The sequence below is a fragment of the Primulina tabacum genome, chromosome 7, assembly GCF_025594145.1.
Source record: "Primulina tabacum isolate GXHZ01 chromosome 7, ASM2559414v2, whole genome shotgun sequence".
Classification (NCBI taxonomy): domain Eukaryota; kingdom Viridiplantae; phylum Streptophyta; class Magnoliopsida; order Lamiales; family Gesneriaceae; genus Primulina; species Primulina tabacum.
Genome location: NC_134556.1, coordinates 24,052,015 through 24,079,505, shown reverse-complemented (window position 1 = coordinate 24,079,505; position 27,491 = coordinate 24,052,015). Strand labels below are relative to the sequence as shown.

Here is a 27,491-nt window from a genome sequence, read left to right as displayed (position 1 = left end):
GAAGAGGGCGCTTATGGAGGCCAATATGATTAGGAGGGGGCGAAGCGGGTTGCCCATTGTAGTGAGGGAGGTTCACGAGGTGATGGATGAAAAACCGGAGATTGTGACATTGGTGCCCGATGAGAAGACGCTCAGAATAGCCCCTGACCTCGAACCAAAGGTCAGAGAAGAACTCATTACTTGTTTACAAGCTAATCTCAGCGGGTTCGCTTGGTCAGTCCAAGAGCTTACAGGGGATGTAGCAGAGCATCGATTGAACATCTTACCGAATTCTCGTCCCGTAAAACAGAAGAAGAGACATTTCTGGCGTGAGAAGGATATAGTTATAAAGAAAGAAGTGGGGGAATTGCTGGAGGCTGGGCACATTCGGGAAGTGCAATTTCGTACTTGGCTATCGAATGTTGTCCTAGTCCCGAAGAGCTCAGGGAAGTGGAGGATGTGCGTGGACTTCAGATATCTCAACAAGGCATGTCCTAAAGATTGTTATCCTTTGCCCCAGATAGATCAGTTGGTGGACTCCACCGCTGGGCATCAATATCTGTGCATGATGGACGCTTATCAGGGGTACCATCAAATTCCCTTGGCTGTGGAAGACCAAGATAAAGTGAGTTTCATCACCTCTGAAGGAACTTTCTGCTACGTGGTTATGCCCTTCAGACTCAAAAATGCCGGAGCCACATATCAACGATTGATGGATAGAGTCTTTTCTGAGCAGGTGGGAAGGAATGTCGAAGTATATGTGGACGACATCATGGTAAAGTCTAAGGACTCAACCCAGCTCATACTTGACTTAGTGGAGACCTTTTCCACCCTCAGGTCCTATGGGCTGAAGTTGAATCCTCAGAAGTATATCTTTGGAGTGAGAAGTGGGAAGTTTCTGGGTTATATGGTGACAGAGAGGATATTGAGGCTAACCCCGAGAAAGTTCAAGCTATCCAAGATATGGTCTCTCCCCGGGGACCCAAAGATGTTCAGCAGTTGACAGAGAGGATTGCTGCATTAGCACAATTTATCTTGAGGCCCGCCCACAGGAGCTTACCGTTCTTCCGGACTTTGAGAAAGGCGAAAAAATTTGAATTTGATCTAGCCTGCGAGAAAGCGTTTGAAGAGTTGAAAAAATACCTTGCTGAGCTGCCTATCCTGGCCAAACCGGCAATAGGTGAGCCTTTGTGGGTATATTTATCTGCCACCGAGGAAACTGTGAGTTCGGTCCTTGTCAAGTTGGAGGGATCAACTCAACAGCCAGTCTATTATGTTTCACATGCACTCAAGGGGCAGAGATAAGGTACTCAGGGTTGGAAAAATTGGCTTTAGCCTTAGTGATGACTGCGAGACGTTTGAGACCCTACTTCCTATCTCATCCGATTGTGGTGCTCACCAACAGTCCATTGGGGAGGATCTTAACTCATTCCGATATGTTTGGCCGCTTGGTAAAATGGAATACTAAGCTGGGAGAGTATGACATCCAGTATGAGCCAAGAACAGCTATCAAAGCACAAGCCTTAGCCGATTTTCTGGCTGAGACCTTGCATCAGGAGAATGAAGACCGTTGGAAGGTGTATGTGGATGGTTCCTCGTCGAAGGATGGAAGTGGGGTGGGGGTAGTACTGATTTCACCAGCTGGGGAGGAAGTGAAGTTGGCTGTAAGGTTGGACTTTCGAGCATCCAACAATGAGGCAGAGTATGAGGCTGTGTGGCAGGACTTCGAGCAGCCAGAAATGTGGGAGCTACCCGAGTACTTATTTTTTCTAACTCACAGTTGGTAGCACAACAGATGAAAAGAATGTATGATGTGAAAGATGAAAAGCTTATTGAGTATGCTCAAGAAGTGGACAGAGCCAGAGAGAAATTCACAGAGATTACATTTGAACAGATTCCCAGGAAAGAAAATGAAAAGGCAGACATTCTAGCCAAAATGGCTGGAACAATGGGAAGTTGGAAGACTAGAGATATGGTATTTCAAGTTGAACTCACACAAGTTCGCCCGCAGTTGAGCAGAAGGAGGAGGATTGGAGGACTGACATAATTGGTTACCTGAAAGAGGGAAATCTTCCTGATAACCCTCGCGAAGCTCATAAGTTGAAGACAAAGTATTCACGTTATGCGATGGTCGGAGAAGTGTTTTATAGAACGTCTTTTGCGGGGCCGCTTCTTCGATGCTTGAGTTATCAGGAGGCTGATTATGTACTCCGAGATGCTGGCCCTCAGTGCTGCATGATGCTCAAGAGTTAGTGATGTCTTGTGATAGTTGTCAACGTCATGTCCGGTTGCATCACCGGCCAACCGCGATAATGAAGGCTATCACGGCCGCCTGTCCTTTTGACCAGTGGAGAATGGATATTGTGAGGTCCTTTTCCTATAACTCCTGCTCAGAAGAAGTTGCTATTTCTAGCAGTTGATTATTTTTCAAAATGGGTGGAAGCAGAGCCTTTGGCCAGAATCACTGAGAATGACGTCCTGAAATTCTTGTGGAAGAATATAGTGTGCAGATATGGGGTTCCTAGAAGATTGATATCTGATAATGGGAGACAGCTCCAAGGGGCTAAGGTCCAAGCTTGGTGAAAAGAGATGAAGATCCAACAAGTCTTTACATCTGTAGCTTACCCGCAGAATAATGGGCAGGTGGAGGTGACTAATCGGACGCTGGTGCAGGGTTTGAAAGTTCGACTTGGAAATGCTAAAGGAAACTGGGTGGATGAATTACCAAGCATCTTATGGGCATACCAAACCACTCCAAAAGAAGGAACTAAAGAAACGCCTTCCAGTTTGGTCTACGGTAATGAGGCTGTGCTCCCGGCTGAGATTGGGTTGAAATCGGCAAGGATAGCGTTTTATGATGAGGACAATAGTGCGAGACGCGCCATTGACCTTGATCTTCTAGAACAAAAGAGAGAGGCTGCCAGCATTCACATGGAAGCTTATAAAAACCGCATTGCGTAGTCTTATAATCGGAGGGTCATTCAGTGAAACTTTTAGGTAGGTGACTTGGTCCTGAGGAAGGTGCAAGAAGAGCAGAGAGGAAAATTGGACCCAAAGTGGGAGGGTCCCTTCAAAGTTATCGAAAGACTGAGCTCGAGAGCCTATTACTTGGAGATTGCGCAAGGCAATGCATTGAAGAGGCCCTGGAACGCTTATCACCTTAGAAAATATTATCCTTGATTTGCTTGTTGATGTATTTCATTTCGAATTTTCCTGTGAAATCAGTTGGAATTCAATAAAATCCGGTTCTTCTTTTCAATTCGTTAATGTTGTTGTATTGTGAAGATGATAAAAATTAATTTTCCTACTAAGGCATCGCCTAGTAGAGGAGCAGAGTGCAGAAGAAAAATTAAATTTTCCTACTAAGGCATCGCCTAGTACAGGAGCAGAGTGCAGGAGAAAAATTTTTATTTTCCTACCTAGGCTGTGCCTAGTAGAGGAGCAGAGAGGAAGAAGAGAAAAAATTTTATTTTCCTACTTAGGCTGTGCCTAGTAGAGGAACAGAGAGGAAGAAGAGAAAAAAATTTATTTTCCTATTTAGGCTGTGCCTAGTAGATGAGCAGCGAGGAAGAAGAGAAAATTTTTTTATTTTCCTACATAGGCTGCGCTTAGTAGAGGAGCAGAGTTTGGAAGAAGAGAAAAAATTTTATTTTTCTACTAAGGTATCACCTAGTAGAGGAGCAGAGTGCAGAAGACAAATTAAATTTTCATACTAAGGCATCGCCTAGTAGAGAAGGAGAGTGCAGGAGAAAAATTTTTATTTTCCTACTTAGGCTGTGCCTAGTAGAGGAGCAGAGTTTGGAAAAAAAGAAAAAATTTTATTTTCCTGCTAAGTTATCACCTAGCAGATGAGTTAGAGAGCAAGGGTGTTAAATTTTTATTTTCTTGCTAAGGTATCACCTAGTAGAGGAGTTAGAGAGCAAGGGTGTTGAAAATTTTATTTTCCTGCTAAGGTATCACATAGTAGAGGAGTTAGAGAGCAATGGTGTTAAATTTTTTATTTTTCTGCTAAGGTATCACTTAGCAGAGGAGTTAGAGAGCAAGGGTGTTAAATTTTTTATTTCCCTGCTAAGGTATCACCTAGCAGAGGAGTTAGAGAGCAAGGGTGTTAAATTTTTTATTTCCCTTCTAAGGTATCACCTAGCAGAGGAGTTAGAGAGCAAGGGTGTTGAAAATTTTATTTTCCTGCTAAGGCATCGCCTAGCAGAGGAGTTAGAGGGTGAGGATGTTGAATTTATATTTTTCTGCTAAGGCATCGCCTAGCAGAGGAGTCAGAGGGTGAGAGTGTTGAAATTTTATTTTCCTACTAAGGCATCGCCTAGCAGAGGAGTTCGCACTCTGTCGATTTTATTCACCCTAGTGATTTAAAAGCATCAGAGATAAATTCAGGAGAAGCAGTGAATTCCTACATACCAAAAGTGCGCAAAAGGAGAGATATAAACGTCATAAAATCCATAGTCGCTTACTAACATGAAAAGTAAAGCAGTGCAGAAAATAACAGAATGTGGCCCGAAGGCATACAATGTCTGCGTAAATGAAAAATAACATAAGTAAAGGAGCCCGGTCTAAGAATCGGGGGGGGGGGGGGGGGGGGGGAAGACTCGCTATGAAGCTCTCACTATCAATGAAGTCAGTAGGGGCGCCTGGCGGAGGATAGCCCTGAGCCTTGAAGAGGTCGACTGCACCCTCGAAACCCACCTCCAGAAAATGATAAGCTTTAGGGGCGCAGATATCGTTGAACTCTTCAGACTTGAGAAATTCTTCCTTGAATGCAGAGGCTTCGGAAGCATGTTGCGCCTTGGCGTCCTTGAGGTCCTTACGGGTTTGTGCTACTTCAGCTCGAGCATTCTTTAACTCTTCCTTCAGCCTCTGGTTCTCCTTCGCGTGATCCTCTGTCCGCCGCTGATTCTCCTGTTTCTCCTTCAGAAGCTCGTCACCCCGAGATTGGAGCTCCTTAGCATGCGTCACGTTCATCTCATCGATAGTAACCTGAAGCTGTACGCGAAGAGCCTTAACCTCGCGTAAGTCTTGGCAGGCAGTAGATCGAGTGGCGTTAGCGCGCTCAACCACTCCCCTATGTACATCATGCCCTGAATAAGTAGACAAGAGTGAAAAGATGACAAGAAAATCATACATGTATTGGACATCAATCTAGAGACTAGAAGGAGAAATATACCTCATTGATACTGCTGCATGTCCGGCGAGTGAGCTCAGACCACCTCAGTGAATTCATGAACGCTGCATCCGCGTCGGAAGGAAGTTGGTACATTATCTTGTGAGCCAGATGAGTCGGACCTCGCCCCACGATGGCCGAATCCGAGGTGTATAGAGGATGTACCCCCGATTCAGGGGGAGACCCCTCATCTGACCCGGACCCTTCTGGAGAAGAGACCGATACGACTGAGATCTCAGAAATCTTGCGCTTATTGTGCGGTGGGACTGACGGGCTAGGATCAGTGGACGCCTTCTTCTTACCAGACGGAGGATGTGGAGAGGAGGCTCGCTTTGGGGCGGAGGAGGATGAGCCTGCCTTCTTCTTCGCAGTAGTAGGGGAGCTAACAGGTCTCTTCGTAGTAGTGGAGCAATAACCTGTTTTCTTCTTCTTAGCAGCATTACAATCTCCCTTTGTGCCCGTCATGGCTGCTGGAACGACTGACTTCTAGGGGGCAGAAGATGAACTCCTAGTTTTCTTTTTCGCAATCTCTCGAAGCAATGCGGCATTCATGATTCCAGCACCTGCAAGTAAAAACATTGAACCGAATGAGAATATCATCAAAGAACACAATAAGCAAAAATGAGATAGAAAGGGTGAAGAGATGAGAACATCTACCGGCGTCCTCCTTCAGTTTAATTTTCACGGGACTTAACCCAACATGCCACAGTAGATCTTCAGATAGAAGTTGGGGAATGCTAAAGCATCGATCTCCTAGTACACTCATTATCTCCAAATACTCTTTATCCTTCTTGTAACCCTTGGAAAATTCAGGCTTGGTGAAAGTAGGGTACCAATCGGTATAACAAATCAATTCTTTGGGTGGCTGGATAAAGAAGAAGTATTTTTTTCAGTCCTTAACATGACTAGGATCCCCCTCGAAAAGCTTATGGCTAGACCGATAAGTCACATAAAAAGGTCCGTCTTTGGATCTGGACAGAACAAAGAAGTAGGATAAAGTGATGCAATTCACATGGAGGTCTAGGGCCCGGAATAACACAGCGAAACAACTTATCAAGCGGAGAGCATTAAGAGTGAGCAGATCCAGATGCACTCGATAATAATTGCTCAACTCCTGTAGGAAGCCACATAAGGGAAAACGAAGACCGGCATCAAGGTCGTGCTGAAAGAAGGTGTAGCAGCCCTTGGGAGCTAGATAGGGTCGGTCCTTAGAGGTAGGAATGATGATCTAATGGTAGGGAGGAATGTGCCACAAAGTTCTAAGTTTTGACTCGCTACCAGGAGGGATGTGGGATGACAAATGACCGTACCATAAATTATCTGCCTCAGATATGTTCATTTGTTGGGTCACGTGACGAACTCCTTTACCCGTACGACTGTGGGTGGTGACTTCCTCCTCATGGGAATCAAGGGTAAATTCAGGATCAGCTAGAGAAGTCCTACTCTGGCTAGACTCGCTAGACTCGCTAAACTTCTCGGAACCACTCGAGGAACTAGACTCGGAATCGGAAGAAGACATAACTATTAAGGATAAACAAACAAGTGAAGGAGAGAACTGACCCGGATAAGACGTCGGGCGAGCGCGGCTGTGCTCGGCCGAGCGGAGTTGTGCGTGGGCGCTCGGGTGAGCGTGGCGAGTGGGGTGCTCGGGCACTCGGGCCAGCGTGAGAGGGGCGAGCGTGGCTGTGCGCGGGCGAGCGTGGCAAAGGGCGAGCTCGGGACGCTGGGGCGAGCGTGGCGAGGGGCGAGCTCGGGGACGCTCGGGTGCTCGGACACTGGGGCGAGCGTGGCGAGGGGCGAGCTCGGCAGGGGGCGAGGGCAGGTGCGCGCTGAGGCAGGGCGAGACTTGGGCGAGCGTGTAGGCGGGGACGAGGCTTGGGCGCGGCGAGGGCAGGTGCGCGCTGAGGCAAGGCGAGACTTGGGCGAGCGTGTAGGCGGGGACGAGGCTTGGGCACGGCGAGGGGAGATGGCGAGACTTGGACAAGGGCGATGCGGTGATTTGGGCGAGGCGAAGGGAGACGGCGAGGCTTGCGCCCTGACCGAGGGCGCGAGGGCAACGGCGGCGAGGCTGGAGACGGTGATGGTGGCGGGCCGTGATGGAGGCGAGGTGATGGGTGGTAAGAGACGAGAGACTATGTGACGAGGGAGAGCTAGTGAACCAGTTGCAAAGGAAATTTTTTGTGTGGGAAATGTGATAATGACACGAGGAGGTGACTTGTATTTATAGGGGAGCTCAAACCAAGTCTTACCATTCAGGAGGAGATTACGATTTGATTTGATATCTTTCCCTTCGAAGTTCGATTAGTTGTGCTGTCCTCGGGTTACCGGGTGCGAGTTAACCGGGTGCGAGTTGTAAATTTTCTTCCAGCCGTCCGTCAGTCTCCAAAAATTTGGAAACAAATCAAATCGTAATCTGGCTTCAAAGGGAAATATATCAAATCAAATCGTAATCTCCTCCTGAACGGTAAGATATGGTCTGAGTTCCCCTATAAATACAAGTCACCTCCTCGTGTTATTATCACTTTTCCCACACAAAAAATTTCATTTGCAACTTGTTCACTAGCTCTCCCTCGTCACATAGTCTCTCGTCGCTTACCACCCATCACCTCGGCTCCATCACGGCCCGCCACCATCACCGTCTCCAGCCTCGCCGCTGTCGCCCTCGCGCCCTCTGTCAGCGCGTAAGCCTCGCCGCGCCAAGCCTCGCCGAGCCCAAGCCACTGCCTCGCCACACCCCCCGCATCGCCCTTGTCCAAGTCTCGCCATCTCCCCTCGCCGCGCCCAAGCCTCGCCCCCGCCTACACGCTCGACCAAGCCTCACCCTGCCTCAGCGCGCACCTGCCCTCGCCCCCTGTCGAGCTCTCGCTTGACGCTCGCCCCTGACGAGTGCTCGCCTCACGCTCGCCCCTGTCGAGCCCCACTGCCGCGCGCGCCCTCATGCTCACCCCTTTCGAGCTCGCCCCTCGCCACGCTCGCCCCAGTGTCTGAGCTCCCTAGCGTCCCCGAGCTCGCCCCTCGCCACGCTCGCCCCAACGTCCCGAGCTCGGCCTTTTCCATGCTCGCCCGCGCACAGCCACGCTCGGCCGAGCTCACGCCCGCCAGAGTGCCCCGCTCGCCCCTCTCACGCTCGCCCGAGTGCCCGTGTTGCGTGTTTTCTTGATTGCTCGCAAGCGCACGATGTCAAGTTATAGTAAAATGTATTTTTGAGTGCAAGTGTCGATCCCACGAGAAGTGTAAATAAAATATATATCAATGCTTGTAATTAAAATAGTCAAGACTTTATCTAGAAAAATCAATAACCAGATTGGTTTGTTTAAACGAATTAATTGAAAACAAATAAATAATCAAATCACCGAGTGGAGAAATAACAATGAGAGAAAATATCTAGAGAAATGATTTCACCAAGTTTCCATGATAATTATTCTCAATTGAATTTATATTCATGAATTCCAATTATTTAATGACCAAGAACAGTTAATTATTTTATTCTCCCTTTCCCAAGTGACGAATAAATTGTATCAATCAAACTTCGATTCAATTATTCCTAATAAAATCTAAGTTTCTTTGATAAGTACAAATGATGTTCTTACCTAAGTCTCGCTAAAGTTATCCGCCTCCCAAACGATATAAACATTCAACGATGTGTCTCTAATGATCTATAATCCTAGTACCTCTCCCGAGTTATAAAATTTATCAAACAACAAACAATTTATGGCCAGTAAATTGCAGTGAAATAAACACAGAGAACACAATTAAACAAGAGAGGAATTCAATCAAATAAACCACTGCGTCAAATCATCGTATCCACAAAGTTACGTCATTCTCTAGACTAGAAAATTAGTTCATGACGAAATCTTAATAAAAACAATGCATGTTCAAAGTTTTAGACATCGAAATACGAGAAAATATAAAAATGGAAGAACAGAATGACAAATCCGAAGTGTCGTCTCTGTCCCCAGATTCGTCGTTCTTCGTATTTGCAATCGATCTTCGCGCTCTGGATCTTCGTCTCCTGTTTGCTCCTGCTCTCCTCTCTGTATTTCTCCAAAAACGGCCTCCATATTTCTGAACCCTTGTCTTTCTTTTATTCTCCCGTCCGAGCCGTAAGTCGAAGCCCATTTAGTCTTGTTTCGCCGCCATTAGCGCCGCGGAGCTGAGTAAGTGGCGCCTAGGCGCCCGTCGTTCGTGAGCATTAGCGCCGCGGCGCTTATCCCTTAGCGCCTAAGCGCTTGACTCTCGGCTTTTAGCGCTGCAGCGCTGTGTAGATAGCGCCTCGGCGCTTATACTTCGGCACTGATGGCGCTGCGGCGCTCATCTTGTAACGCTGCGGCGCTTCTCTTTCGCACATTGTGTCGCTGCAGCGCTTGTTGTGGCGATGCGGCTCTGAGTCTTTCGCTGTTTTACGCTCAAAAACGTCTCTGATTGCTCTAAACCATCCTATAGTTGTATATCTCCTGCACTACACAAAAACAACAAAAACCAAGCATAAATCTGTTCAAAACCAGCATAGATCAAATGGATTAACATAAAAATTAAGTGCAATTTTTTGAACTTATCAAACCCCCCCAAACTTGAACTTTTGCTAGTCCCGAGCAACAAATAAAAGTAAAAATAGGAATGCAGACTCAAGCAAGAAATAAACGCTGACAACTATAGTCATGGATATGCAAAAAGTAATAGTGGCCTCAGATCTATTTATTTTCATGTGATTCGTATTTACTCGAGAGTTACGTGCGTGTGTGGTATGTCAATGTTTATTTACCTCATCGATTGCACAAATAGATTCACAATGCCAAATCGCCTTATAAACTTAAGAAGTCCTCAGTTCGGTGCAACTTACACTTCATTAAAATACACATTTACTTACACAGATCACAAAGGACTTTATTGGTGATTGTTTGGCTCAAAAGATAATCATCACAAGTATACCAAAGCTGAAGTCACACAATGAGATGCTTGCATGCAAATGATTAAAGTCTATACTCGTTAACCATGTTTATCAGGTATCCATAAGCTTGACTTGAACAATTTTTCTCCACTAGTATATTGGATAAATGTGACAAGGTTAATAGGTCTTGTAGGCTTGTAACGTTAGGCTACGGCTCATGGCTATAACAAAGGTATGGAGATCAAAATTTAAGAGAAATATTTGAACTTCATCAATTTCACTCATTTTCATTCTCTTTTCATTCACCATCCACTTATTGTTTTCCTCTCATTCATATCCTTCATTTCCTATATAGGTTCTTTTTCATCACTTTCGATTCGTTCTTTTCATTGTTTTTCTTCCTCTTTTTTTTTTGAACTCTTTTCTGAACATTCAATTTTTTCTTTTTTCTTTTTTCTTTTCAAGGAGTATTTGAATCATTCCAACACCAATGAACTTATTTCTCTCAAAATTAAGATAGCACAATGAGTGTATAAGCTTCATTAGGTAGTTGTTGTGGGATGTAGAATAGATACAAGTGGGGGCTAATTGTGTGTCATTGACACACACCACTTGATTTTTAGTAGGCTCAATGTGGGAGACTAGGGATATTACATGTTCGTTTGGTAGGCTCGAAGGCTTAAACGGTTCCAAAGATCGCCTAAATCATTCCTATGTCACATATTATACGTATTTCGCCTCGAAAAGTGTTCAAACAAGTTCTAGATTTCCGTCAATCCATTAGTCATCTCATACAAACCAATCACATGCAATTTTCAATTAAAATGGTATATAAGATAGGCACACAAAGAAAAGTCAAGCATCTCAATCTACTCGAGGCTCAATGAGATAACAATTGATAATGAATAAAGAAGACATGCCCAAAGATATTGAGAAAAATTGCCTAGATCATCTCTGTATTCGCAAAAGTGTCAGTCAATGTCATGCGAGAATTACTAAAAATCAGATTTCTCTCGTTTAATTAACATCACAGGCACGCAAATTGTCTCTTAGCACCGATAATATCAACAAACATGACAGTGCATTAAAATGTGACTCCCAAGTAATCACGAATACATTCATGCTTCAGACTCACGATTTTATTTTCATCATCGGCCTCACGATAGCTGATCCATGACAAGTCCTAACAATTCTAACATGCAATGAAATAGTTTTTTTTTTACGAGAAGTGCAGGGAATAACTGATTAAGCAATTCCTAAAATAAGAACGAAGAACTGAAACTCAAAAGTAAAACAGAGTAAAGCAAGAGTAAACGATAGTAAACGACAAGTACGACAGTAAACAACCCCCCCAAACTTAGGTACGTGCATTGTCCCCAATGTACAGTAATAAAGCAAGAAAAACAGGGGATTACGTACCTCATGCAGCGAGCATCAGGACTCGCTGTCCTCGCCTGACATCTCAGTATTCTCGTCATCATAATACTCCTCATCATCCTCTATAGGTCTATGTGAAAATGCAGGTGGCTGAGGAAATGCGGCTGCAGGATATTGCTGTGCGAGCACCTGATTAAAATCGTGCACATAGTCCATGTGCTCTTGTGTCATCCGGCACCGTTGCCTCGTAGCACGCTCGATATCATCGAGACGCTCCTGTGCTGTTTGTCCCCTCCTGCACGTGCCTGTGAGACGGGAGGTGGTTGCGCTTCACTCCCTGAAGCCTCTCCCGGAGCACTAATGATCTGTCTCTGTCTCCGATCCCGCGGGAGTCTAGCAACAAGTGAGATGTCGCCTTTTGTATACAATAAGCCCTCGCTATCATCCCACACAACCCCTGCTAGCCGACATAGATCAGTAATGGTATAGGAGTGTGGCAAACTCACAGTGGAAGTACCCCGAGAAGCCTGCAACATAGATGTCATAATCACCCGGCCCGTGTCCATTGTCCTGCCGGTGAGGATACAAAAGACCAAAGCTGCCTTCGTCTTCGTCACGTCAGACACATGCCCAGATGGCATCAACCGCGAGGCCACAAAGTGATACCAGTTGTAGGCCTCCCTTTTCATCGACGTCGCTGGGAATGTGACCGGTGCTCGTTGATTATTCAGTTTCCAAACCGTCCCCGGCTCACATAGTGTGGTAATGACCATCTCATAAGGGTATGCCTCTCGCATGAATAGTGTGTACCCATCTGTTTCGTAGTCTGGCATCGAATACAACGAATTAATTGTTGTCCTATCGAAGGCAACCATTCGCCCTCGCACCTTCACTTGATAATTCTCGTGTTTGACCTTTAGATTAGCATAGAATTCCTGCACAAAGGAGATCACGGCGTCTGCCGACGGTTTCACAAACTCAGCCCAATGAATATTCCGAGCAACAATCAGTGTCGCACAATCTGGGATGCTATGATCCATCCCCCTTTCTCACTGCATGCTTTTATTTTGTAATTTGGAATAGTTTTCGGTCGCAGCAGCATTCCAGAATCGTCATCTATAAAAAGTAGCGGTAGACGACTCGCCCTCGCCAGATTCACCCCGCTTATTCTTCTTTTTCGGCGGCATATTTCAATTCTAACAATTTAGTGCTCACAAACAATATCCAACAACAACGTCTCAACAAGATTACACCAAAGACGTACCCACAATCTCAACACAATCAGTCAATTAACGATTCTTCTAACATGCAATATTCCAAATCCAACAATACGTAACAACAACTCACAGAGGCAATTTGTCAAACACCTTACGTGTACCAACCCAAGAACGCGACTCCACTAAATCCCAAGCATGAAAATCGAGAATTATGATACCAATAACAAGTACCTTATTGTGACGGGTTGAAATTTTGCTACACTTTGTCTGGGGTCGATTTTTGTCAACTTCGTTGAAATCTTGAGCCAATTGGGGTTAGGAGTGAGAATTTGAAGATGGAATAGCTTGGGGGTGAATCGTGTGGTGTCATGTGATGTTTAGAAGGCTAATTTGTGGAGTTGAGCGATTTTTTCGGTGGAGGCGTGGAGGAGCCGCGACGCTTGCTTCTTAGGTTTCTGAAAAATGAAGTCTCGATCCCCCCTTTTTTTTCCATATAAGACGAACTAGCGCCGCGGTGCTGAGTAAGTAGCGCCGCGGTGCTTAACCTTCGGCTTTCAGCGCCTAGGCGCTGAATGTCTAGCGCTGCGGTGCTTAGTCTTCGCATTTTAGCGCTGCGGCGCTTTCTTGGCAGCGCCTAGGCGCTTCTTTCTCGGCTTTTAGCGCTGCGGCGCTTCTTGTATGGCGCCTAGGCGCTATTCAGGTGCAACTCTTGACAAAATAAGTTCTTTCCTTGCCCTGTTTCAACTTGTACCTACATAAAAACGCATAAATCAGTAACTAATCTCCACATGCCAAATTAGATAAAAAGAAAACGTAAAAATAATTATACTACTGAAAATAAAATAAAAGCAAATAAAAAAAACAAAAGCAATAAAAGATACGGGTTGGGTTGCCTCCCAACAAGCGCTTGGTTTAACGTCGTCAGCCCGACTGTCATTGCACTGTACAAGGTGGGTCGTGAGAACTCTTGGATGCCATGATTTCCACCGTAGCCAAGAATGGTCGTCCTAGAATGATACGAACATTCTTACTGTCCTCCACGTCAAGTACCACAAAATCTGCTGGAAGCCTCAATTTATCGATTTAAAGTTCAACATCTTCGACACAACCCAGTGGCACCTTTACCGATTTATCTGCCAGCTGCAAGATTACTTCTGTGGGTTTGATTTTGCTCAGTCCAAGTTTCTCGTAAAGAGAACTTGGCATTATATTCGCACTTGCTCCTGAATGACATATAGTTGTTTTCACTGATTGACCCCCTATTTCACATGGTACAACAAATTCCCCGGGGTCTTGCAGCTTCTGAGGAAGATTTCCTTGCCTTCCCTTATCATCTCCTCCAGTAAATGCCACCTCTTCCTGCTCTGCAGACTGAATGTTAGAGTGTAGGTTCTTGAGATTTTGAAGACCTTTTTTCTTTTGAAATTCAGCCTTTAATTGTAAAAATCTATGGGGATAGGGAAGTAAAGAAATATCAATGCATTGATCAAAATCATAATTCTTACCTTTCTTACCTCGATCCCCTTTGCTTGGAGTCGGCTTATCTTCCCAGCTGGGTTTATGATCACCTCTTTTCTCTTCTACCTCTATCATTCCAACCTTCTCATGTTGTATGAAAACAACATTCACCTCTCTCATACTCGGGTCTGAAGTCTTTGGTACTGCGCTTGACGATTGAAACGTGAGTTGTTTTGTTATCTGTCCAACTTGCGTCTCCAAGATTTTCAAAGAAGCACCAATGTTTGCCATGTGGGTCTCTAGGTTATCAAGCCTAGACTCAGTCCTAGCCATTCTCTTGCCAGATTCAGCAACAAAAGTTCCAACCAAGTCTTCAAATGATGGCTTCCCTTCCCCATTTGATGTACTAAACCCCGGTGGAGGATTCAATACATTCTTATTATTTGTGTAAGAGAAATTTTCATGGTTTCTCAAACCAGGATGATAAGCATTAGGGGGAGGGTTACCTAGATATCCTCCATAGCCTCCAAAATTTTTGTTGTTGATGAATTGGACTTATTCAGGAAAATGTGTGTCTTCAACAACAACCGGTGCACTTTCACCCTCTGCTGTGCTCACCTTGTTCATAGCTGCTAATTGGGTGGTTAGTGCAGAAACTTGGGCGGTGAGCGATGTAATCGGATCCACAGCATAGACTCCAGCTGTTCTCTTTACTCCTGACCTCTCAGACGGCCATTGGTAGCTATTAATAGTCATCTGCTGAAGCAAGTCGTAGGCTTGAGCAGGAGATTTGGCAAAGATCGTGCCACCTGCCGCTGCATCCACTGTTGTCCGTGTCTGACCATTCAACCCGTTATAGAAAAGCTCAATCTGTACCCAGTCTTCAAAACCATGATTCGGGCACCTCCGCAACAAATCCTTGTACCTTTCCCACGCCTCGTAAAGCTGTTCAAAGTCAGTCTGCCTGAAAGTACTGATCTCAATCTTCAACTGTGCAGACTTGGCGGGGGGAAAATATTTAGAGAGGAATTTCGTGGCTAACTCCTGCCATGTCGTAATGCTCCCTAGCGGCAATGATTGGAGCCATCCTCTTGCTTGGTCCTTGAGAGAAAATGGAAACAAACACAATCTAATAATATCATCAGGAACATTATTCATTTTTACCTTGTTCGTGATCTCCAGAAAAGTCCTCAAATGAACGTGAAGATCAGAAGTAGCAGTCCCCGCAAACTGGTTTTGTTGAACCATATTAATCAGGGCAGGTTTTAGTTCGAAATTATTGGCGTTGATGGTCCCTCTTGCAATGCCAGAATAATGAGTGTTAATCACTGGTCGGAAGTGATCTCTGATAGGTATAGCCTCTGGCGGGATGTGTCTGTCGTTCTCTCTGTTATCAGCCATTGCTTTGATTTCTTCCCTTCTCGCTTTTCTTATTCTTCTTGCAGTTCTTTCGATCTCCGGATAAAAAATAAGCAAATCAAGGTTGTGCGATCTTAGCATGCACTGTCAAACAGAGAAAGTGAATAAATCAAAAATGAAATAAAATAAAATAAAAAAACTCTAAAAATTAAAATCTAGACTAATTGGTAACAATACTGATATAAATTAAAATTTATACACTCCCCGGCAATGACGCCAAAAACTTGTTGCGTGTTTTCTTGATTGCTCGCAAGCGCACGATGTCAAGTTATAGTAAAATGTATTTTTAAGTGCAAGTGTCGATCCCACGAGGAGTGTAAATAAAATATATATCAATGCTTGTAATTAAAATAGTCAAGACTTTATCTAGAAAAATCAATAACCAGATTGGTTTGTTTAAACGAATTAATTGAAAACAAATAAATAATCAAATCACCGAGTTGAGAAATAACACTGAGAGAAAATATCTAGAGAAATGATTTCACCAAGTTTCCATGATAATTATTCTCAATTGAATTTATATTCATGAATTCCAATTATTTAATGACCAAGAACAGTTAATTATTTTATTCTCCCTTTCCCAAGTGACGAATAAATTGTATCAATCAAACTTCGATTCAATTATTCCTAATAAAATCTAAGTTTCGTTGATAAGTACAAATGATGTTCTTACCTAAGTCTCGCTAAAGTTATCCGCCTCCCAAACGATATAAACATTCAACGATGTGTCTCTAATGATCTATAATCCTAGTACCTCTCCCGAGTTATAAAATTTATCAAACAACAAACAATTTATGGCCAGTAAATTGCAGTGAAATAAACACAGAGAACACAATTAAACAAGAGCGGAATTCAATCAAATAAACCACTGCGTCAAATCATCGTATCCACAAAGTTACGTCATTCTCTAGACTAGAAAATTAGTTCATGACGAAATCTTAATAAAAACAACGCATGTTCAAAGTTTTAGACATCGAAATACGAGAAAATATAAAAATGGAAGAACAGAATAACAAATCTGAAGTGTCGTCTCTGTACCCAGATTCGTCGTTCTTCGTATTTGCAATCGATCTTCGCGCTCTGGATCTTCGTCTCCTGTTTGCTCCCGCTCTCCTCTCTGTATTTCTCCAAAAACGGCCTCCATATTTCTGAACCCTTGTCTTTCTTTTATTCTCCCGTTCGGACCATAAGTCGAAGCCCATTTAGTCTTGTTTCGCCGCCATTAGCGCCGCGACGCTTATCCCTTAGCGCCTAAGCGCTTGACTCTTGGCTTTTAGCGCTGCACCGCTGTGTAGGTAGCGCCTCGGCGCTTATACTTCGGCACTGATGGCGCTGCGGCGCTCATCTTGTAGCGCTGCGGCGCTTCTCTTTCGCACATTGTGGCGCTGCAGCGATTGTTGTGTCGCTGCGGCTCTGAGTCTTTCGCTGTTTTATGCTCAAAAACGTCTCTGATTGCTCTAAACCATCCTATAGTTCTATATCCCTTGCACTACACAAAAACAACAAAAACCAAGCATAAATCTGTTCGAAACCAGCATAGATCAAATGGATTAACATCTAAATTAAGTGCAATTTTTTGCACTTATCAGCCCGAGAACCACACTCGCCACGCTCGCCCGAGCGCCCACACACAGCCCTGCTCGCCCGAGCACAGCCGCGCTCGCTCTAGCGCCCCACTCGCTACGCTTGCCCGTGTACAGGGAGGTCTAGGGCCCTGAATAACACAGCGAAACAGCTTATCAAGCGAAGAGCATTAGGAGTGAGCAGACCCAGATGCACTTGATAATAATTGCTCAACTCCTGGAAGAAGTCACATAAGGGAAAACGAAGACCGGCATCAAGGTGGTGCTGAAAGAAGGTGGAGCAGCCCTTGGGAGCTAGATAGGGGTCGGTCCTTAGAGGTAGGAATGATGATCTCATGGGAGGGAGGAATGTGCCACAAAGTTCTAAGTTTTGACTCGCTACCAAGAGGGATGTAAGATGACAAATGACCGTATCATAAATTATCTGCCTCAGATATGTTCATTTGTTAGGTCACGTGACGAACTTCCTTACCCGGACGACTGTGGGTGGTGACTTCCTCCTCATGGGAATCAAGGGTAAATTTAGGATCAGCTAGGGAAGTCCTACTCTGCCTAGACTCGCTAAACCTGCTAGACTTGCTAAACCTCTCGGAACCACTCGAGGAACTAGACTCGGAATCGAAAGAAGACATAACTATTAAGGATAATCAAACAAGTAAAAGAGAGAACTGACCCTGTTAAGACGTGGAAAAATACTCAGTAGATAGGACCGCAAGAACGTGGCGGACACACAGGCGAGCGTGGCTAGTGGGGCGCTCGGGCGAGCGGGGCTATGCGTGGGCGATCGGGCGAGCGTGGCGAGTGGGGTGCTCGGGCGTTCGGGCGAGCGTGAGAGGGGCGAGCGGGGCGCTCAGGGCTAGCGTGGCTGTCCGCTGGCGAGCGTGGCAAAGGGCGAGCTCGGGACGCTGGGGCGAGCGTGGCGAGGGGCGAGCTCGGGGACGCTCGGGTGCTCGGACACTGGGGCGAGCGTGGCGAGGGGTGAGCGTGAGGGCGCCTGGGCGCGCACGGCAGTGCGGCTTGGCAGGGGCGAGCGTCAAGCGAGAGCTCGGCAGGGGGCGAGGGCATGTGCGCGCTGAGGCAGGGCGAGGCTTGGGCGAGCGTGTAGGCAGGGGCGAGGCTTGGGCGCGGCGAGGGGAGGTGGAGAGACTTGGACAAGGGCGATGCGGGTGATGTGGCGAGGCGGTGGCTTGGGCTCGGCGAGGGGAGACGGCGAGGCTTGGGCACGGCGAGGCTTGCGCGCTGACAGAGGGCGCGAGAGCGACGGCGGCGAGGCTGGAGACGGTGATGGTGGCGGGCCGTGATGGAGACGAGGTGATGGGTGGTAAGCGACGAGAGACTATGTGACGAGGGAGAGCAAGTGAACAAGTTGCAAATGAAATTTTTTGTGTGGGAAAAGTGATAATAACACGAGGAGGTGACTTGTATTTATAGGGGAGCTCAGACCAAATCTTACTATTCAGGAGGAGATTACGATTTGATTTGATATCTTTCCCTTTGAAGCCAGATTACGATTTGATTCGTTTTCAAATTTTTGGAGACTGACGGACGACTGGAAGAAAATGCACAACTCGCACCCGGTAACCCGAGGACAACACAACTAATCGAACTTCGAACCTGCGATTCAGTTCGACTAGGGAGGGAGAGACTGGCGATACCCCATGGATGGGCCCACTACTTCTGGCCCATCTCAAGCCCAAATGGAAGACAAGCCCATCAATGGCTCAGGTATTCTCTTATAAATACCAGGTTTGAGTGTTCATTCAATTCATTCACTATATTGTTTTCAGCAGCACCCTTAGCTGCTCTTCACTCATATCCTCAGTCATTGACTTGAGCGTCAGAAGGGTTACGCCAGGACACCCTCCTGGCCCCATTTTAATGGTCTTCTTTGTGATTTCAGGCTCAGGACAATTTCAAACCCTGCGTCTCTACTAGTGACACTTGCCGGAATCGGACCCTAAATTTTCCGTGAGTATCACACTTCTAAATACCTATCCCGAATGAATTACAAAAATACAGACAAATTCAACGCTCTTTAAAATCTAAAAAAATAATGCAAGGAAGCTTAAAGTCCACATACAACATTTTACTTAACAACAACTTGAAATCTATGTACCAAATTTATGTTTCTTCTCCAACTATTGTTCTATCACATGCAATAAGCTTTTCAAAACAAAAATTCAGTTTTGTAGTAGTGCTTAAACAAAATAGGTGATAAAATGTCTACTATAAACCAAAACATGAACAAAATAAGAAAAGGAAAAAACCGAAAATACATAAATGACTAAATATCATACCACGAATTCATGTCCCATGATGATGAAAGAAGAGTTGGTGAATATACTAAGGCTTAGGGTTTTTTTTCCCTTCAGAATGAGGCTTGGAATTTTCTTGTCGCGACGATGAAGATGAAAGAAGAGTTAGTGGGTTTTCTTGTCGGGCTAGTCATATTTCTTTCATTCATTGACTATTGAGCTCACTATCAAATTTGAAAGCAAGCCCAATACATAATAAAATTACAATTGAAAGTTTGGCCCAAATAATTTTATGATAATAATTTTTCGTTTCTTTGGTATATACCGAAGTACCGAACATTTCAAAAACATATACCGACACCGATATCGATACCGAAAATTTCGGTACGATATAATACTGTACCGAAATTTTCAGTATCCCTTAATATCGGTATATGCGGTATATTTTGATATATTATGTACGGTGTACCGAAATTTCGATATTTATTCCCAGCCCTAGATATGATACGACTAAAGATATTCTTGAATGACTTGAAAAATTTGATGATTTACAAGAAATCGAGCAATATAGTGAAAATAATCTTGTTGACGATGGAGGTACAAGATAGCATAAGCCAACACAGGAAAATATTAGACAAATGTAATAAGTCATAGATGACAAGAAATTCAGTCAATACAAGGCCAACATTGAAAATGCCGAGTTTTATATAATTTTTTTTAAATAAATGGAATATTGACATTAACTATTGATTTTATGTTTTTTAAGATTTTCAATAATTTTTTATATTTTTATATTACATTTGTTTAAAAGTTTAAAAGCAAATATGTTAGTAATAAGTTTCTTCAATTGCTGTACCGTTTTTAATTCTCATTGCGTGCTGTACCGTCTTTAATTTTTAAAATTTTCTTTAAATTTTAATCAATTAAAATATAGTATAAATAATAAGAATATATATCTTGTGAGACGATATTACAAATCTTTATCTATGAAACGGATCAACCTTACCGATATTCACCAGAAAAAGTAATATTCTTAGCATAAAAAGTAATGTTTTTTCATGGATGACCCAAATAAGATATCTGTCTCACAAAATACAATCCGTGAGACCGTCTCACACAAGTTTTTATTTAAATAATAATATATTTTTTGAAAATATATAATGTTTATTTAATATAATAGTCACACAATACAAATAAAAATAACATTTTACGATTATTAGTTGGCTCGTTTTGGAGTCTATTTGGCAAGCGCACCGATCATTTGCTTTAGTTGTCGGCCCAGAGACTTTCCACACTTCCCAAGAAACGAATTCACATTATCAGTAGTCTGCCATGGCCTCTCCCACCAAAGAAATCCTCACCGATCTCTCGCCGATCCTCAAACACTACGCCGACGGCACCGTCGAGCGCCTGATGGGCTTTCCCTACGTCCCCCCTTCGCCGCAGGATCCCAACACCGGCGTATCCTCCAAAGACATCTTCTCCATCCCGCCTGGCATCTCCGCCAGGATTTACCTTCCACAAATCACTGCAGGTACCTCTCCAAAACGACCCATACTACTTTACTTCCATGGAGGTGGATTCTGCATCGGATCCGCTTTCTCATCCTTGGAACACCGGTACATGAATCTACTAACCGCCGAAGCGAAGGCTCTCATCATATCAGTCGAATACAGACTAGCGCCGGAACACCCACTCCCTGCTGCGTATGAGGATTCGTGGAACGCCCTCAAATGGGTATGTGCCCATAACACGGAAGAAACTCTTTCCGAGAAGGAACAATGGCTCGTTGATCACGGAGATTTCTCTAGAATCTTCATCGGCGGGGACAGTGCTGGTGGGAACATAGTCCATTACGTAGCTATGCGTGCAGGGACAGAAACTCTACCCGAGAATTAAAAAATATATGGTGCAATTCTATCCCATCCATTTTTCTGGGGCTCGATACCTATCGGATCGGAACCGAAACAAGACAAAGAGCAAAGTTTACTGTACAGAATGTGGTTGTTTGCATACCCATCTGCTGATAATGGGATAAACAACCCACTGATTAATCCGATAATCGACGGAGCTCCGAGTTTGTCGTCTCTTGGATGCTCGAGAATTCTTGTTTGTTTATCTGAGAAGGATGTGTTGGCAGGGAGAGGGCTTGCTTATGTGGAGAAAGTGAAGAAGAGTGGGTGGAGAGGTGAATTGAAGCTGGTGGAGATTGAAGGAGAAGATCATTGCTTTCACATCTTTAGTCTTGAGACTGACAAAGCCCAGGATTTGATCAGGCGTATAGCTTCTTTCATTTCACCGTAAACAAATCTATACGAATGTAAATCAACTGTTCTTGCGACTGTGTACGATACTTCTGCCTATTTTCATTTTAATTAAAGTTATGGGTTTCATTTTAATTAAAGTTATGGGTTATGAAATGAACGATATTTAAATGTTGTTGGATAATTATCGAGGGGGGCCAATCTCTTAGCTAAGGAAGCAGAAATTAAAATCTTTTCGATATTTAAATTTCCGACAAGTCTGATTACTTATCTCATTCATATAATAATAATAATAATAATAATAATAATAATAAAAATAAATTCAATGGTCTCAGGGCAATGAATCCATTTAGATCTTTTTTTATGGAATCCACTTTGGCAACATAACATTACATCTGCTCACACTCCAAAATTCTCAAACAAGTTTTTTTTTAATGGAATTTCTTATGATATACAAAGAGGACAACGTATATTTTGAAGAACGAATTTTTATTTTTATTTTTGTTAATTTTCCTTCTTCTTCGATTCACTCGAGCCTCTACAATTATCTAGTGTTGTGTTTGTTAGAATAGATGCCCGACAAACCAACTTATGGGTCGAACTTTATTAATTCTAATGTAAAATAATCTTTATTTTAATATTATTTTACGATTTTATTCGATTATAGTATTATATTTTATCTGTAAACCAATGCAAACTATATATATAAAGTACTTGAATATACAATAGGTACCATGAGGTCTGCGTCGCAACGTAAGATCATTAAAACTCAATAAGAATTGTACCGTATATTCTAAACAGGTTCCTAGTCGAATCAGCCGCCTAAAACAAAGATAAAGGTCGCTCGAGCTTGAGACTGGTACATGTGATGTAAACATCATGTTTCATTGGCAAGTGCATGGAGATGTCCATTCACACAGATGGGTGATCATGTGATGGTGCACTGAATAACACTCTTTCGGACTATCCAAGTGGTTCTCACTTATCGAGTGGAATAGTCCGCAGTTATGGTTGTACACCATTAGTCTTTTTGACCCGAGACAATGTAGGGGCTATACGTACTAGCATGCACTTTGATCCGTTTACCGACTTCATCGAGGGTCATCAGGTGGCGAGGTTGGGTGTAGTTTTGAAATACGTAGGAGCAGATGTATTGTAGTCGGGGATTCACCATTCGCCTATGGGTGAAGATATCCTATATGATATGATGAGTTAATAGTGCAAGGAGTCTCTGGCCAGAGCAAGAAATGTGCTTTAGGGAAATGTGTTTTCCTAGTTAACATACCATTACACTATTAATAATCAAAGATAAATCGCATCATTGTCGAATTTATATGCAACTCCCGATATATCAATGGTTGAAAATTTGACCAGGATATATGTGTTGAAAGGACCGTATTGTACGCTAACCATGACTAAAGGTTCTTGCATGCACTATCAGTGATACCTAGGGGATCATGCGGCGATTCTACTAGATGCTTTTACTGTAAGGTCCAGAAATTTTATTCTCGTAACCTGAATGCATGCAATCTAGGATTTTATTTTAAATTATGTGTTTAATTATTTTTATGCATTTTATGCATAATAGAATTTAATTCATGAAATTGAAAAGGTTCATGCATTAAAAAATTTTAAGTTTCATTTCGCGCTCAAACGAGGAACGGAGACCGGATAATTTTAAAGAAAATTAGTTTTTATTAAGATTAATTTTTATTAATTAATATAAGATGTTTTAAAGGTATTTTTCAAGAATTGGAATTTATTGGGTATTTTTTTCCCGCAATATTTTTATTTTTATCGGTACGCGAATTTTATCAAATCGGAGGACTTTCTGGGGGTTCGGTTAATATTTTTAAAATCTTTCCAACACGAATATTTTTCGGGAGTGTGTTTGGATTTAATGAGCCAACTTTTAAGTTCGTTGGATTTAAAACTCTTTTAAGCTTTTAATTAAATCATTAGGGACCATTAGATAATTAATTAATAACTAATTAAACCTACCCTACACAATTACCCTCCCCACCAACCGACACCCCTTTCATTAGAGATTATCCTCCAGCTGCAATTGTCTGTCAGTTTCATCATTCCTATTTGAAGGCCACGGTTTTGCTTGTTTTGCAATAAAGAAGTTCCTCCGGCGCTCTATCAGTTTCATCATTTACGTCATATACATGTTGTTGTGTGTTTTATTGGGTGTGAAAGTCTCGATCCAACGAGTTACAAGGAGATTTTTCGGTTTTGCTACAAGTATATGCATTTCTTGTTTCTACCACTCACATTTCCACGTTTTGTGCAAAGGAATGGCTGTGATGTGTTGTTGTTGGTGGGTTAGTGTCGTTGAGCATGCTGTCAACAGGTTGGAATCCTTGGAGTGCTGGTCTTAGAGAGAGCCGATGGGAGTTTGGCTTTAGGTTATCTTAAATTTTGAGGAGATCGCGTGAATGGTTGGAGCCGGCGGTACAAGGGGCGATCCAAGGCTTAAACCAGGCCATGTGGGGTCTGAGTCATGGCTGAGGATGGCTCGAACACTACTGGAGCCACCCATGAAACCGATCGAGCGAGCTTAGGAGAAAGAGTCGCGCTTTGTGGTTCTTGAGGATGAGCGGCCGATCGCGATTTCCAGCTTGCATGGAGGCAGGTCCATGGGTCAGGTATGTTCTTTACGGTCTAGTACAGGTCCATGGTAGGCTAGTTCAAGCCTGGTGCGAGCTGGTGCGAGCACGGGGCTGGTCGAGTTCGGTTGGTGCTTTGAGGACTTGATAAGAGGATAGCTGAAACAGACCAGCAACTTTTAGGTCCTTTCAGAGATGTTTAAAAGCTGAGTCTTGATGGTTTTAGGATCTTTTTAGTGTTTATAATGGGTGGTAAGAAGTTGAAAAAAATTTGGTTGAGTTTCGGGTCGATTCGGGTTAAAATCGGGAACCCGGTCTAAGTTTTAAAACAATTCAGTTAAGTTATGAAATAGGCTCGAGTTTACGTCTAGGGATGCTTTTAAATATGTTTTGGGACATTTTTAATAGTTTGGTAAGTTTCAAATCAAAATAATGAGTTTTAGATTTATCCGGGATTAAGTCGACGCACGAAAGGTTAATTAAAGAATTAATTGAAATACCTAGATTTAAGCTTAATAAAATTATAGAAAATTGTATTTAAGTTCAAATAATTATTAGAAGTCTAAGTTTTTAATTTGGGAATTTTATGCTAAGGTTTGGTTTAACTCGGGATTAAAACGCATTAATATGTTATATTTAAAGATTAATTTAAAACTAGTCGATTTTTTATGCCAAATAAAAATATGAGAAAATTCTTGTAGGCTTGAATAATTATTTGGGACATGTTAGAGACAATGGAATTAAGAAAATGTCAGAAACGTGAAATTTTACGTCTAGCGGCAAAACAGAAATTTTTGGGTTTCTAGGGGCAAAATGGTCATTTTGCACCCGGGATGAGATTTTGGTCCTGGCAGCGCCCTGAGCACATTTTATCATGTTTTAAATGTTTATGCATCATGTTTATGAATTTTTATGAAATTATGATAAATACGATGCATGTTTGGTTTAAAGGAAAAATTACATATATGCATGATTTTATTAAGTGATGAATTGAAGGAAGTGATTTAGTTGTGAATAATACGATGACATGATGACATGATGATATGATTGGAGATATCGTGAGGGAAAAGGCCTCAGAGGGAGCCCGTTTACTGGAGAAGGCCTCAGAGGGAGCCCGACGATCGTATTTCCATTGACATGATATGATGATATGATAGGCCAAAGCCCAGTTGACGGGTGAGAGTGTCGCTGGTGTCCTCGTCGCCCAGTACCGTAGTTATACGTAGATGGATCCATCGACTAATATGATGATACGAAAGTCACAGCTAATGAACGGAATTCAAATTAAGATTTAAACATGTATATGCTGATACGATGATACATGCTATTACCATGCTTTAATACGATATGATTTTATACGACACGTTTACGTATATGATGACATGACATGCTTTAATAAGATATTATTTTACACGACACGTTTACGTATATGATGTCATGAGATGACATACTTTAATACGATATGATTTTACACGACACGTTTACGTTATGCTTTTAAGTTCATGAAAGATATGTTGAGTATGATATTTTTCACTGTTGTGTGCTATGTATATGTACTTGTTATTCCTGGTACAGGTGTGTTGAGTCCTTAGACTCACTAGACATGTGTGATGCAGGTGAGCTTAATGATGAGGAGACTGGAGGTGCCGAACTCTAAGTAGACAGACCTTGGTGCGGTGACACGACCCAATGATCGCATGTTTTCCGCTTAATGTTTTGTGAGATTTGAGAGGAGAGGAATACATTTCATACGTTGATGATTTTAAGATTTTTATACGTTTAAGTTTACGTATGATTTTTGACGAGTTTGGTTATTTTAAACCGCTCTATTTTTACGGTAAGATAATTACGATTATTTTAAATGATATTTCGAAAATGTGAGCTTAAAAAAAAAAATTCCGCATTTTAAATGAGTGAGACGTTACACTTACCATGATCCGATAGGTGCAAACAGAAATGAGTTCTGATATTCTTGATCAAGGAGTTGATGAAAAGAATGGGGTTAACTAGGATAAACCCGAATAAGAATAAATTTTATTCTGAATCACATGGAGATGTGAACCCACGGCTAGCTGTATCTTTGAATCATTGAAGGTCTCACACAAGTATCAGATTCTATGTTCCCGTTGAGATAGTCAAATTTCAAGGAGTTGGAATTTGACAACTATAGTTTGATGGAGATCAAGCAAGAAGCTTATAAAGAAGTTTATGAGCTGATTCCATATGATGCAAGAAATGGAAGTTGGCATGATTGCTAAATAAGAAAGGAGAGTAGAACTACCTGTTTTGTGAAAGAGTTCACTAAAATTGCCAGCTGCCAAATATTGTAATTGCCATGTATGGTAAGTTCTAAATTTGGTAAGTGAAAATTTTGATCTTCGAAATTTTCGATTTTCATTATATGAACGAGACTTGTATCCTTGGTACATCGGCACTCTCGGATCGTCGATCGGGAAATGAGTTCGGAATCATTTTTTTTGTGAATTTAGAATTTACTAATTTAATGATTGTGCTAATAGTGGTGACTACTAACATGCACAAATTGTCATATATGTTCTAGAGGAGTCTAGAATTAAATTAACCAATGAGTTAATTTATAAATTAAATAATGTTTATTTAATTTAATTTAATTAATATACATATATATTTTATATGGTGATATAAAATATGTGTATATGGTATTATTATATCATATATTATTTAAAGTTAATAAATACATTATATATTAATTATATGAGAGTTTCAATATAATGAAGTTATTAGAGTCTTTGGGGGAGAAGGACTCCTAATTGGATTAGGTGTCTCACTCTATATGTACACCACTAGGACTCGTAATAAACAACCACAATTTTTCACAAAATTTCTTACCCAAATACAAACAAAAGCCACGGCCAACAAGTTGAAGATTTGAAGAAATTTTGCAACAAAAAGCCAATTATATTTGTTTAATTATTGATTAAGAATCAATAATATTATGTTAATGGTGGATTAAGAATCAATTAAGCAAAAATCGATGGTTATGAATCATGGAACTCACGGCCAACACAAGGTTTTTGGGAAAACTAATTTCGGCCTTCTTTGTTCTTCTACCGCCGCGCCGCCGTCGCTGCATCGTCTCCGAATTTTGGAAATTCAGAGGCTACAGTCTCAACGCACAAATCGTTTGGATTTTCTAGTGCAAATCAAACGAGGAAATCAGTATCTGATCGTGTACCTAATTAGACGATCAAATGAAGTACGTTCGTAGTGAATTACAAGAAGGGCTA

General features: G+C 42.5%; 2 protein-coding genes and 1 pseudogene across 2 annotated transcripts; 2 read left to right on the top strand and 1 right to left on the bottom strand.

Annotated features, from left to right (window-relative positions):
• The first annotated feature begins 2,568 nt into the window (after positions 1-2,568).
• LOC142550616 (uncharacterized) lies at positions 2,569-2,940 on the top strand. The gene has a single exon (XM_075659691.1). The coding sequence runs from the start codon at positions 2,569-2,571 to the stop codon at positions 2,938-2,940; it is 372 nt and encodes a 123-aa protein (XP_075515806.1).
• Positions 2,941-13,717: 10,777 nt separating this feature from the next.
• Positions 13,718-16,655, bottom strand: LOC142550615 (uncharacterized). The gene is made up of 4 exons (XM_075659690.1): positions 16,494-16,655; positions 15,257-15,595; positions 14,711-15,136; positions 13,718-14,527 (listed from the first exon to the last, which is right to left on the bottom strand). The coding sequence occupies exons 1-4, from the start codon at positions 16,653-16,655 to the stop codon at positions 13,718-13,720; spliced, it is 1,737 nt and encodes a 578-aa protein (XP_075515805.1).
• Positions 16,656-20,570: 3,915 nt separating this feature from the next.
• Positions 20,571-22,784, top strand: LOC142550833 (2-hydroxyisoflavanone dehydratase-like; annotated as a pseudogene).
• Positions 22,785-27,491: the final 4,707 nt, after the last annotated feature.